This window comes from Chionomys nivalis, chromosome 7 (genome assembly GCF_950005125.1).
Source record: "Chionomys nivalis chromosome 7, mChiNiv1.1, whole genome shotgun sequence".
Classification (NCBI taxonomy): domain Eukaryota; kingdom Metazoa; phylum Chordata; class Mammalia; order Rodentia; family Cricetidae; genus Chionomys; species Chionomys nivalis.
Genome location: NC_080092.1, coordinates 50,374,694 through 50,387,916, shown reverse-complemented (window position 1 = coordinate 50,387,916; position 13,223 = coordinate 50,374,694). Strand labels below are relative to the sequence as shown.

Below are 13,223 nucleotides of genomic sequence, written 5' to 3'. Positions count from 1 at the left end.
AACAACAAGTTTGGGAGGTAGGTATTATCTCCATTTTACAGACGAGGAACCTGAGGCTTTGGGCTCCTGTAACTTGGTCAAAGTCATAATAATGCCAGTATAGGGAAGGCCCAAGGCTTGAACTCAGGATGGCTTAGCTTGACAGTCCAGAGGATGTATCCCTGTCTCAACTGGGGTTCAGATAGGCCTCCATGGAAGACTTTTCCGACGCCAGTAGATGATGCAGCCCCAGAAGAAAAGCGACTACCCTGGTTCTCGAGCGACCCTAAACGAGGTTGTCCTTCTGGTTCTTTTTGTAGAGAGAAGAGAGTGCTTGGCTGAAGGGAGCCGGCCTCACGGAGCTCCTGTAAATATGATTCTTTACAGGAACATCATATTTCCAGGGTAGAGATGAGGAACAGGTGTCACCCATCCAAGCTCCCCCCCCACGAGACAGAGTGCTGCTTCTAGACACCTGCGGTTCCCTCCCAGAGCCCTAGTGCAAGCCAAGCAGTTTCAGGCAAGACGTCTCCCCACCCATAAGCAACACACACAATTGCTTCCTCTCTCCTTTCTCTCACACATCACTCCAGCCTCAGTTCACAGCATTGCCGCTCTTCTTCCCCCACCCTGGGCAGCATCCGCCTCCCCCCCCCCCCGCCCCGTACCTGAGAGAGTGGTGTCCGGCTGCCCAAGGCCTCCACGGAGCAGATGGAGCCACCCAGAGGCACTGGACTGACAGCCGCTGTCACTCTGCCGGCTGGGGAGGCATTTCCTAATGACTGAGCAAGTCGGGAGGACAGCGCAGGGAAGTGAATGCTGCCCAACCCGTTTGAGGCCAGGAGGCTCTCGGTGCTGCCCAGGGGTTGGGCAGTTGCTGCTGTCAGGTGACTCCAACGAGGATGCTAACTGAGGAACCCTGGCCTGAGTCAGAGGGTCTCACTGTGGAAGCAGTAACCCAGGATCCCTTTGACTGGGACTTCCCTGGCCAAGGGTCCCCCATCCAACTGTGGGAAAAACCACACATAGAGATCCCCACCTCTGACCCAGAGTAAAGGGGACAATAGGTCAGAGCCTATGCAGGCTGTGACATCCAAAGTTCTACCCCAAGTTTGCTGTGATGCGCCACATGCAACCGTTGTTCCGTAAACAGAGGGGTGCCAATAGACCCACCATCCCAGCATAAGCAGACATAAGCTGGTTTGGGGGAACCACTGTGAATGTCCTAAAGTAAATTTGGACAATAATGATTGACAACATTGACTATGAATTTCAAAATAGCTAGTAGGGGGCTTTGAAGGTTCTCCACATGAAGAAATGGTTTATCATTTACATCTGAGTTTATGGATATGTCAGTCACGCTGATCTGATCATCAAAGATGCTATACACATATTGAAATGCCACGCCCCGCACTCAACCCCTTATGTGTGTACAATTATGTAGTAATTGAAGATTAAAAATTATTAAAACAATGTTGAGGAGCCTGGGGATGAAGATCAGTAGGTCAAGTGTTTGCTCAGTGTGTACAAAGCCCTGGGTTTGTCGCCCACCTCTGTATAGGCCAAATGTGGTAACACCTGTATGCAGTTCCAGCACTCAGAAGGTAGAGACAGTCAGGTGGTGGTGGTACACACCTTTTATCCCAGCACTCGGAGGAAGAGGCAGGTGGATCTCTGTGTATTTGAGGCCAGCCTGGTCTACAGAGTGAGTTCCAGGACAGCTCCAAAGCTATACAGAGAAACCCTGTCTCGAAAAAAAGACAAAAAAAAAAAAACAAAAAAAAACCCAGAAGATAGAGACAGAAGGATCACATGTTCAAGGTCATCCTCAGCCACTAGTGAATTTGAAGCCAGCCTGGGATACATGAGACTCTGTCCCCTAATTTTTTTAAAAAAAGTTGAGGTAGGGACTTGTGGTTAAGATCCTCTTGCAGAGGATCCGAGTTTGATTCTCAGCACCCACATGGTAGCTCTCAGTTATCCATAACTCCAGTTCCAGGACACTTGATGCTCTGTTCTGACCTTGGTACCCTCATGGTAGCTCTCAGTTATCCATAACTCCAGTTCCAGGACACTTGATGCTCTGTTCTGACCTTGGTTGACATCACACACGCACACAGTGCACATATGTACATGTAGGCCAGACACACATATGTAAAATAAAGTGACTAAATTTTTTTAAAAAGTTAAACCCTGCGTGATGGCTCATGCCTTTAATCCCAGAACCTGGGAGGCAGAGGCAGGTGGATTTCCTGTCTTAAAAAACCAAAAAACAAAAAAGTTGAGGTAGAAAAAAAAAATCAAAAAGCAGCGCTGTCCACACACACAGAAGTCATTGGCGTGGGACAGAGAGCTGGGTGTCGGAACTGTCTGTCGGAATGGTTTCTGCACTGCAAAGCTCATCAGGAGGAGTCTGATGGGAGTGGCATCAAACTGCCCGCGGGAACCATCTTTCCAGGGGACTCTTTTACCCTGAGTCTTTCTTTCTTTCTTTCTTTCTTTCTTTCTTTCTTTCTTTCTTTCTTTCTTTCTTTCTTTTAATATTTATTTATTTATTATGTATACAATATTCTATCTGTGTGTATGCCTGCAGGCCAGAAGAGGGAACCAGACCTCATTGCAGATGGTTGTGAGCCACCATATGGTTGCTGGGAATTGAACTCAGGACCTTTGGAAGAGCAGGCAATGCTCTTAACCACTGAGCCATCTCTCCAGCCCCCTGTTTCTTTCTTTTAATTTTGGAGGGGGAGGTGTAAGTGCCGCTGAGCACTGTGAAGGTTGAGGACAGGATGACGTGGGTTCTTCCATCACGTGGGGCCAGAGCACACATTGAGGTCATCGGGCCTGGTGGGTGGCGAGTGATGTTATCTGCTGAGCCACCTCCCTGGTCCTCTCTCTAAGAATTATTATTTCTGTGGTGTGTATGTGTGTGTTGTGTATGGGGGGGCAGAGTTGGGGACACATGTGCCATGGCTGCCATGTGGCAGTCAGAGAATTTTATGGGGTTACTCTCATTTTTACCTGGGCATGGGATGCGCTCAGGTGTGGGCTTATGTGGTGCACATCTTTACCCACTGACCCATCTTGTCAGCCAGTACGGTGTTTGTTTGTTTTTTTGTTTGTTTTATTTTTTGATCATAAACACTCAAGAATAAGGAGGAATCAAAGGTGAGGAAACTGGAACATATTTTGGGGACATTCCGTCTCAGTTCTCTCAGGAGGGCCCCTGAAGCCATTTATTTTTTTCTGGAAGGAAAAAAAATGTTACTAGATACCAACATGTGTATGGCCCCTGGGGTGACCACTCTACCCATCCACCACAGTCCTGCCTCCGGGGGTATCTTGCTCCCAGAGGAGGACATTCCGGAGCATCTAATTCGGGAGCATCTAATCACTTCACCCAGGGACACACATCTGGGCAGGAAAGCTGCCATGGCAATCTCTCATGCTCTTTTTCCGAGAGCTCCAGGGAGTCCCAGACTTAGTAAATAAAGTCACAATATGCCCAGATAAATCTGGCTTTCAGATAGACACCAAATGCTTTTTGTCATCTATCTGTCTGCCTGAACCACACTTATATTAGAAAATATGTAAATATCTGAAACCCAAACGTAGTTGTGTCTGGTAACACAACATACCTGAGATGCTAAAACAGACGGATCCTAAGTTCCAGGCTAGCCTAAGCAATCTAGAGAGAACTTGCTTCAAGGAAGAAGGTCCAAACATCCGGGGATGGAGTTCAGCAACAGAGGGTTTATTTAGCATTCCTGATGTCCTGGGTTCAAAGCCTTGTGCCAACACCAAAAATAGTAAGATAAAATTGCCAAGGTTTGGGGGCTGGAGAGATGGCTCAGTGGTTAAGAGCACTAACTGCTCTTCCAGAGGTCCTGAGTTCAATTCCCAGCAACCACATGGTGGCTCACAGCCATCTATAGTGAGATCTGGTGCCCTCTTCTGGCATGCAAGCAAACATGGAAGGAATGTTGTATACATAATAAATAAATAAATCTTAAAAAAATTAAAGAAAAAAATTGCTGAGGTTTCAGCTTCTTAAACAATGTGGCTTTAACTCTGTCCAGGGAATTCCTGGGGATTCCTAAAAAGTACAGTGCCCACTGTGTTTCCCAAGGGAGCGGGGAGTCAGACCGGGTGTTGCCTGAACTTGGACTTACCTGATTTTTAGAGTGATGAGAAATTCCTGAGTCTATTCTGTATCTTCTGCCCTGGCCGCCCCTGGCTGCTATGAAGCTTGGCTTTGAAGAGGACCCTTAATGGAGAAGCACTTGTTATCACACCCTATCATGGCGCATGACACGTGTCCAGACCCAGTGTTGGCTAAAGGAGAAATGCCATATCCCTCTGGGAAACATACTTAATCTGTCTGTGCCTTGGTGGCTTCACTCATAAAAAGTGGGGATAATGGTGCCTACTCTACAGAATTGTTGTGGCAATAAAAGGAATGATGCATATAATGTGTCTGAAGCAGCACTGGTTTGCTGCAGGGGTCCTGGCAGCATTGTTGACGTCATCATCATCATCATCCTCATCCTCACATGAGAAAAAGGGAAGCGAAGAGGGCATGAATACCTCCTAATCCCAGCAGCCAGGATGATCTGGTCCCGGAGCAGTGGATAAGATGCTTGTTCAAGCTAACACTATCCTTAGGTATCTTGGTCTTCTCTGCAGCCTGAATTGTGGGAGAAGAATTTCCAGCTCTGGAGGGAAGGAACCAGGCATTTCTTCTCTGGACAGGCCGTGCTAAGGAGCTGTACCCTTTTCTGGAGCCACATTGGATGTGCTGTTCCTGGATTTCTGAGGCACTGATGTGTTCTGGAGAAGTGGGTGGATCGGGAGACTTTATTTGCTCCTACGAGATAAGGCCTTCCTCTGAAGCAGGGTGTGGTGGTGCCTGTAGCTCTAGAGCTCAGGAGACTGCAGGAGGATGACAAGCTTGGGTGCAGACTAGGCTTCCTGAGAACCTGACACAAACGTCATCCTTTTCTGAGAGACACTGTTGTCAAGGCGTCCAGACTGAGGAAGAACCCCATGTAAACTGACTGGCCACTGGCTGACTACAGGCACAATGGCTACATGGGATGAACATCTGGACACAAGGTCCTAAACACCAAAATCCCCTGGAAAATGGATTAAGGAACAATGTGTCAGGCCCAAATTTAGCAGAAGTTAGGAGAGGTCCAGGAACTAGAGTCTATATATTTTTAAATATTAGAAGGATTGTTGAGCACTTTTATGATAATGCAAACTGGTGTGTGCTCATGGTTGAGCCCTGGCCATGGCTGCCTGGATTCTCATTGTTTGAATGTTTCAATTTTGCTATATCAAGGTTTTCAAAATAAATGCCTACAAAAAAAGCACATTCGGGGCTAGAGAAATGGCTCAGTGGTTAAGAGCATTGCCTGCTCTTCTAAAGGTTCTGAGTTCAATTCCCAGCAACCATATGGTGGCTCACAACCATCTGTAATGAGGTCTGGTGGCCTCTTCTGGCCTGCAGACATACACACAGACAGAATATTGTATATATAATAAATTAATTAAAAAAAGCACATTCAAAGGGCTCAGCTAGGGTCCCCTCCCAGTCCTCCATTGGCTATTGCCATCTGCCCCCCCCAAACATTCATAGATTTGTATCTAAAACCTCAGAAAATAAGTGTTAGTGAGTTGGGGGTCGTTTTGCCCTCCTGGAGGGAATGTAAAATGATGGATTTGTGGAAAGCACTATGATTGGTGATTCCTCCAAACTTCATAGAATTACAGCATGATCAAGTCCTTTTGGTCAAAAGTTTTATGGTGCTGGAGATGTCACTTAGCTGGCTAGGAGTGCTTGCTTTACATGCAAGTCCACAAAACCAGGCATGTTGGCTCACAACAGTAACCCCAGCACTCCGTGGAGGAAGCAGAAGGCTCAAGGTCAGCCTCAGTTCCTCCGAGCACACTGGCACAGTTGGCAGAACAAGGGATGGCTTTCCGCCCCGACTCATCGCTCTTGGGTCCTGAGCCCACTTAGCCCGACCTGACAACAGGATGCAGTAACTAAGACAAATTCATCCTCCTCGAAGTGGCTTCTGCCAGGCATTCTGTCATGAAGGGGCAAAGCTAGTAGTGTCTGAAGGGTTACAGTTCTTGAGTTTCGAAAATTGAGCCTGCCATCTAATCCTGAATTACCACAGCCGTAGGCTCTGCTCTTTTGTCCCTGCCCACTGTTTTTCTCGCTGACTTCCAGGCCTACAGCAGGCCACTGCCACTGTTCTTGAATCACAAAATTGAGCCTCACTGGGTATAGCAGGGGCACACCTTTAATCCCAGCACTGGGAGACAGAGGCAAGCCCATCTCCATGAGTTCAAGGCCAGTTTGATCTACCTGAGTGAGTTCCGGGACAGTCAAGTCTACACAAGAGAAACCCTTTGTTGAAAAAAAAAATTAAAGAAAAATTGAGCTCTATTTTATACTTAAATACCTACTGCAGCCTTATTCTTAGCATCCATACCTTAAGAATATACATACTTTACAATATCCCCAAACACAAACAGGCAGCCGTGACTTCTGTTGGAGGAGTCAAAGTTCATGGATGCCATTACAACCGAAGCTTGGGAGTTCAGGTCTGCAATTCTAATTTTGTCTTCAATACATGGTAGAATTAACCCCTGAGAGTAAGATACAATTTGGTAGCTGGTCATGGTGGGTCGTACCCATAACCCCAGCATTTGGGAGGCAGAGACAAGAAGGACTAGGAGTTCAAGGTCAGTCTGAGCTACAAGGTCAGACCCTGTCTTGAACAACAAACACAACACGAAAAAGAAAGACTTCTGGATTCTTTGTGGCTGAGCCCAAGGCCAGGTTCACATACTTGACCTGAGAGCCCTTGGGACAGGAAGCCCTAGAAGACAAAAACACCTTGGGTGCCAGGAAAAACTAACGACGAAGGAGGCTGACCCAAGGGGTGGGGTACAGGGGAGCAGGGTAATGGCTGACGGACACTCAGCCCACCTGTGTGGGGCCACCTCCCGCTCTCCTGTCGCTCAACTGGGCTGCCTGTGCTCCCTGCCCTCCGATTGTCTCTCACAGCAGGTGCAGCGACGGGTGAGTGAGTGACAGGTGCAGCCACGGGTGAGTGACGGGTGCAGAGCGAGCACTGTGAGGTTTGTCCTCAGGAATGTTGTTGGAGGGGACAGCAGTGCTGAGGAAACAGAGGACAAGTAAGCTGCCTCCGGCGCAGGACGCAGATACTCAACACTCTTCACCCTTTAAAACAACTTCTTTTTTTAAATGATAAAAATAGTACGACATTGACAAGAAATGTGGGAAATTCATAAAAACACAGACACAACATAAAAACACAGGATGTGTGCCTCTTCTACACAGATAACTAGTCTGTCTGTTCTGGTGTTTATTCTCCCAAGATAAAATTCATCCACAAGCAACATGTTGTTATGCTGAAATAACTATTTATTACATGCTCACAGATAATGTATAATTATTTTTAAGAGAAGTGGGATCATATTGTACACATTCTTTTAAGACCTAATTTTTTCAATAGCTGTCATGTGATCCCAATAAACATTCCTTTGTACCCTCATTTTAGGTTTTATTGTTTATTTATTTTTATGGTACCGGAGAGCTGAGTACCTCCTGGATGTTTGGCAAGAGTTCGGCTATTGTGCTAACCAAGCCCTTTCCCCAATTTTCTTTTTTTTTTTTTTTAAGTTTCATATCTTTGTTTTCCCCAAGGTTTATTTTTGTGTGCGTTGGTGTTTTGCCTACATGTATGTCTGTGTGAGGTGTCAGATCCCCTGGAACTGGAGTTACAGACAGGTGTGAACTGCCATGTGGGTCCTGGCAGATTGAACTTGGGTCTTCTGGGAGAGTGGGCCAGTGCTCTTAACTGCTAAGCCATCTCTTCAGCCCCTTTTCTCCAATTTTCTGAATAAAAAATTCTGCAAGTATGTCTGTGCACCGTGTCTGTGCAGTGCCCATGGAGACCAGAAGAGGGCGTCCTGAGCTCCAGGACTGGAGTAGCAGATGGCTGTGAGCCACCATGTGGACGCTACTGGGATTCAAATTTGGGACCACTGAAAGAACAACCAATCCTCTTAACCACTGAGTCATCTCTCTGATTCCGTTCTCTCTCTCTCTTTTCTTTTCTTTTTTTCCTCTTTTCTTTTCCTTCCTTCCTTCCTTCCTTCCTTCCTTCCTTCCTTCCTTCCTTCCTTCCTTCCTCCCTCCCTCCTCCCCCTCCCTCCCTCCCTCCCTCCCTCCCTCTTTCTTTCTTTCTTTCTTTCTTTCTTTCTTTCTTTCTTTCTTTCTTTCTTTCTTTCTTTCTTTCGTAGTTTGAAACAGGGTTTCTCTGTAGCTTTGGTGCCTGTCCTGGAACTAGCTCTTGTAGATTCAGGTCGGCCTCGAACTCACAAACATCCACCTGCCTCTGCCTCCTGAGTGCTGGGATTAAAGGCCTGCGCCACCACTGCCTGGCCTATTCTTTTTCTTAAAAAAATAAAACCAAAGACCCAAAAACTAAAAAACAAAACTTTTTACTTTTGTGTGTATGTGTGCATGCGTGTGTTAGTGTGTGTCTATGTGTGTGAGTGTATGAGTGTGTGTGTGACACAATGCCACAGTGTACAAGTGGAGAACTTGAAGTTGATTTTCTCCTATCATGAAGATTCTAGGGATCAAACTCAGATCCTCAGGCTTGTCAGCAGGTTACTTTGCTTGCTGGACCTTCTCTCTGGCCTTCTTTTTTTTTAAAAAGTGTTATGGTAGCCAGGAGTGGTGGTGCACATCTATAATCCCAAGCACTCTGGAGGCAGAGACAGGGGGATCTCTGTGAGTTTTGAGGCCAACCTGTTCTATATGGGAATCTGTAAATAAATATATATATACATACATATATATACATACATATATAGAATATATATAATAGAGCTGGGATAAAATCTGGAATCTGCTTAAGTCATATAAGGCTCTATTTCTGGGATACACTCTCAACCATGATTTTTATTTTACTATTGTCTTAGATTTGTTTTTCTTAAATATGCCCTATTTCTGTGTGACTGTGTGTGTGCTGTGTGTGCGTGTGTGTGTGCACCCACTGAGGCCAGAAGAAGGCATTGGATTCTTTGGAGCTGGAGTTACAAGTATATGTGAGCCATGTGAGGTGGGTGCTGAGGTCTGAACCCTGGTCCCCATGAGAGAGCAGCAAGCGCTCTTAACTGTTGAGCCGTCTCTCGGGTCCCCCAGCCATGATTTTTTTTTAAAAAATATTTATTTATTTATTTATTACGTATACAATATCCTGTCTGCGTGTATGCCTGCAGGCCAGAAGAGGGCACCAGATCTCATTACGGATGGTTGTGAGCCACCATGTGGTTGCTGGGAATTGAACTCAGGACCTTTGGAAGAGCAGGCAATGCTCTTAACCACTGAGCCATCTCTCCAGCCCCCCAGCCATGATTTTTAATAGACTGTAATAATTAACTAATCTGATGTTGATTGATGTTCAGGTTGTTTCTGATTAGTCCATATTGTAAAATTTCTGGGCAATAAATATTTCTATTAAAAGTTTTGGTCTTGGGACTGGAGAGATGACACGGAGGTTAAGAGTACTGGCTACTCTTCCAGACGACATGGGTTTGGTTTCCTGAACCCACATGACAGCTCATAACTGTCTATAAATTCAGTTCCAGGGACCTGGCACCCTCACCCAGACATATGTGTAGGCAAAACACCAATACACATAAAATTTAAAAAGTAAATTTAAAAATCTTGGTCTTATTGTGTATTTCTACGAGGCATGGAGAAAGCATGGAATCTTGGTTCTGACTGTTGGCTGTATGCATATGACGGCATCGCTGAAGAGGCTCCTCCTGTGAACTGTGGAGGTGCAGTCAATGGCTCCTGCTCTGGTTTTCAAAGCCCCAAAGCATCAAGCCTCTGCTTGTGTGGCACTGACTCAACAATCCTGGGTAGTAGGCATGCATTTGCCTCAAGTTACTGAACAAAGTGAATAGCCACTTTAATTCACCAACTTGGAAAGACTGGGGAGGGCGGGGTATATAATGTTCAAGCCCTCTTTACATCCCAAAGTAGAAGGCTTGCGTTTATGTTTATGTTTACCAGAGCTATTCAGAAAGTACACTTTTCTAGTCTGCCGAAATGGAAGAAAAAGAAATCATACAGAAAATAAACATACTATTCTGGAAAAAAGCTTTATTCGTCTTTTTTTTTTATGGTTTTTCGAGGGTCTCGAACTCACAGAGATCCGCCTGTGATTAAAGGCGTGCACCACCAATGCCCGGCTAAAAAGCTTTATTCTTTTTTTTTTTTTTTTTTTTTTTTTTGTTTTTGTTTTTGTTTTTCGAGACAGGGTTTCTCTGTGGTTTTGGAGCCTGTCCTGGAACTAGCTCTTGTAGACCAGGCTGGTCTCGAACTCACAGAGATCCGCCTACCTCTGCCTCCCAAGTGCTGGGATTAAAGGCGTGCGCCACCACCGCCCGGCCAAAAAGCTTTATTCTTAAAATCAATGAAAGCCTATCAATAGATTCGATATCCCAAGGGATAGTATCACTTTAAAGATGTGAAACGTGCCATCAACTTTCTTCTCAGAGTGGTGTGGTGCCTCCTGCATGTCACCTCTTTAAACTTTGTGTGCAGTCGTGACGTCAGTTTCACCAGAAGACAGAAGCCTGGTACCTTCCACTTTATTTGTTGTCAGCATCAGTACTCTTGCTCGAGGTGCCACAGGCTGCTTGTATGGAATTCTGAATATAGCCGTTGAGCTTCCCTTCCTGACGTCATCACTCTCTTCTCCCCACCCCCTATGCTCAGTCTCCCATAGAATAGTCAGAATTACATTTTTTTTTTTAACCGATTAAGTCAATTTATTAAACAGTTGACTTAGGCATCTGCAATGGTGACTTCAACCTCCACGCCCGGCTCAATACTGATGGACGTAATCTGTTTAACTATCTCGGAGGGGCTGTGCAAGTCAATGAGGCGCTTGTGGATTCTCATTTGGAGACGATCCCACCTCTTGGAGCCTTCCCCACAAGGTGTTTTTCTCGTAGTGATCCTCAGGGTCTTGGTGGGCATGTGCACGGGCCCCTTCACTTTCAGGTTCTTCTCCTTGGCGCCTTTGATCAGGTCGGCACACACCTTCTCCAGCGACTTCACGTTGCGGCTGGTGAGCGTGATCTGGATGCGGTGAATCGCTACCTCGGGCTCCATGGGCGTCTTCCCGGTGTCTTTGAAAGCCATGGCTGCGGTGCGGGCTTCCTGACCGACTTGTTCCTCGGCGGGGAGCGAACAGCCGTGAGTCAGGACGGGAGCAGGCCGAGCGGAGCTCCGCGGGGCACACCACCACGCCTCAGAAAGCCAGAATTACATTTTTAATAAGTGTGTGTTCTAGCCGGGCGGTGGTGGCGCACGCCTTTAATCCCAGCACTTGGGAGGCAGAGGCAGGCGGATCTCTGTGAGTTCGAGACCAGCCTGGTCTACAAAGGGAGTTCCAGGACAGGCTCCAAAGCTACAGAGAAACCCTGTCTCGAAAAACCAAAAAATAAAATAAAATAAAATAAGTGTGTGTTCTGCCAGGTGGTGGTGGCTCACACCTTTAATCCCAGCACTAGAGAGGCAGAGGCAGGCGGATCTCTGTGAGTTTGAGACCAACCAGCCTGGTCTATAAGAACTAGTTCCAGGACATGCTCCAAAGCTACAGAGAAACCTTGTCTCAAAAAATATAACATAGCAAACAAAGAAGTGAAGTGTGCATTTATGACTTTTGCTTCTATCATGACAGGGTGGATTGTATCATCATATGTAGATGCTTTTTTTTTTTGTAGATGCTTTTTGAGAACAATGTAAAAAATCTTAACAATATGCTCCTCTGTGTGTGTGTGTGTGTGTGCTGCTCGTGTGTGTCCGTGTCTGCACATGGAGCTGCTTTAATTCATCCGAAAGCAGTCAACTTGGATAGCACTGAAGTAAACAATTGTGGAGAGACAGAAAACACTTTGGAGCGAGGGAGATCACTTCTGTTGCTTTTGTCTCCAAGCATTTTGTCCATTTGCTTGGCAGATACTGAGGCAAAGCAGAAAATGGCCTACATCCTTGGCAGTGTTGCAGGGCTGGAAAACGGGAGTCCATTGGCTGGCAAGGTAGTCCAGTAGTCGCCACCTTGACTGCCCTGAGTTCCGTGCCTGGAACAGACAATTGACCCCTGCAAGTTGTCCTCTGACCTCCACATACAGGCCATCCACATAAATTTTTAAAATGTAACTTAAAAATTGGAACTGAGCTGGATGTACTGGTGCACACAGAAGGAAGATCTGTGGGAATCTGAGGCTGGTCTGGTCTACACTGTGGTGGGTATTTGTACACTGTGTGAAGATATATTACTGTGATTGCCTTAATAAAGAGCTGAACGTCCAGTAGCTCGGCAGGAGGTGTAGGTGGGACCTGGGGCAGAGAGAAAGGAAGCAGATGAATTTAGGCACATGGCAGATGTCAGCGAGACCCGGAGGGAGTAGAACAGAATGAAAGGTAAAAGGTCCCGAGTGCTGGGGTTGAAGGCATTTGCCACTACAGCCTGTCTGAGAGTATCCTTGAGACAGGGCTAATCTCTCAGCGCAGCTCTGGTGGTCCTGGAACTTATAGAGACCAGGCTGGCCTCGTACTCATGGAAATCTGCCTATCTCTGTTTGCCTGAATGCTGGGATTAAAGGAGTGCACCGCTGTGCCTGGCTTAAAATCGTTTATAAAGATTTATTTTCTGCGCCTGAATGTTCTGCCTGCATGCATGTATGTACATCACGCGTGTGCCTGGTGCCCTGGGACGTCTGAAGATGGTGTGGTCTGCCAGAATGGGAGTGAGGATGGCTGTGAACTACATGACGAGTGCTGAGACTCGAACCTGGCTCCTTTGCAGGAGCAACACGCGCTCTAAACCGGCACCTCTCCAGACCTAAATAAAACATTTAAGTCTTTTCCTTTTGCGTTCTTTCTGCTATGAGTCTGTCTTTCACCCAGTTTTCTTTTGGGATGCCTTTCTTACTGATTTTAACTTTTATTTCTTTATTTGATACAGGTTTTCACCATGTAACCCTGGCTGGCTTGAAACCCTCTATATAGTAACCAGGCTGGCCTGGGACTCACTGAGAACCTCCTGTCCCTGCCTCCCAAATGCTGGGATTAAAGGTGTGCGCCACCTTGCTGGGCTCTTGATGGCTAT

At 46.4% G+C, this 13,223-nt stretch overlaps 1 protein-coding gene across 1 annotated transcript; it reads right to left on the bottom strand.

Annotated features, from left to right (window-relative positions):
* Positions 1 to 10,866: 10,866 nt before the first annotated feature.
* Positions 10,867 to 11,344, bottom strand: LOC130878286 (40S ribosomal protein S20-like). The gene has a single exon (XM_057776170.1). It carries the CDS (start codon positions 11,249 to 11,251, stop codon positions 10,892 to 10,894), a length of 360 nt encoding a protein of 119 aa, XP_057632153.1. The 5' UTR covers positions 11,252 to 11,344; the 3' UTR covers positions 10,867 to 10,891.
* Positions 11,345 to 13,223: the final 1,879 nt, after the last annotated feature.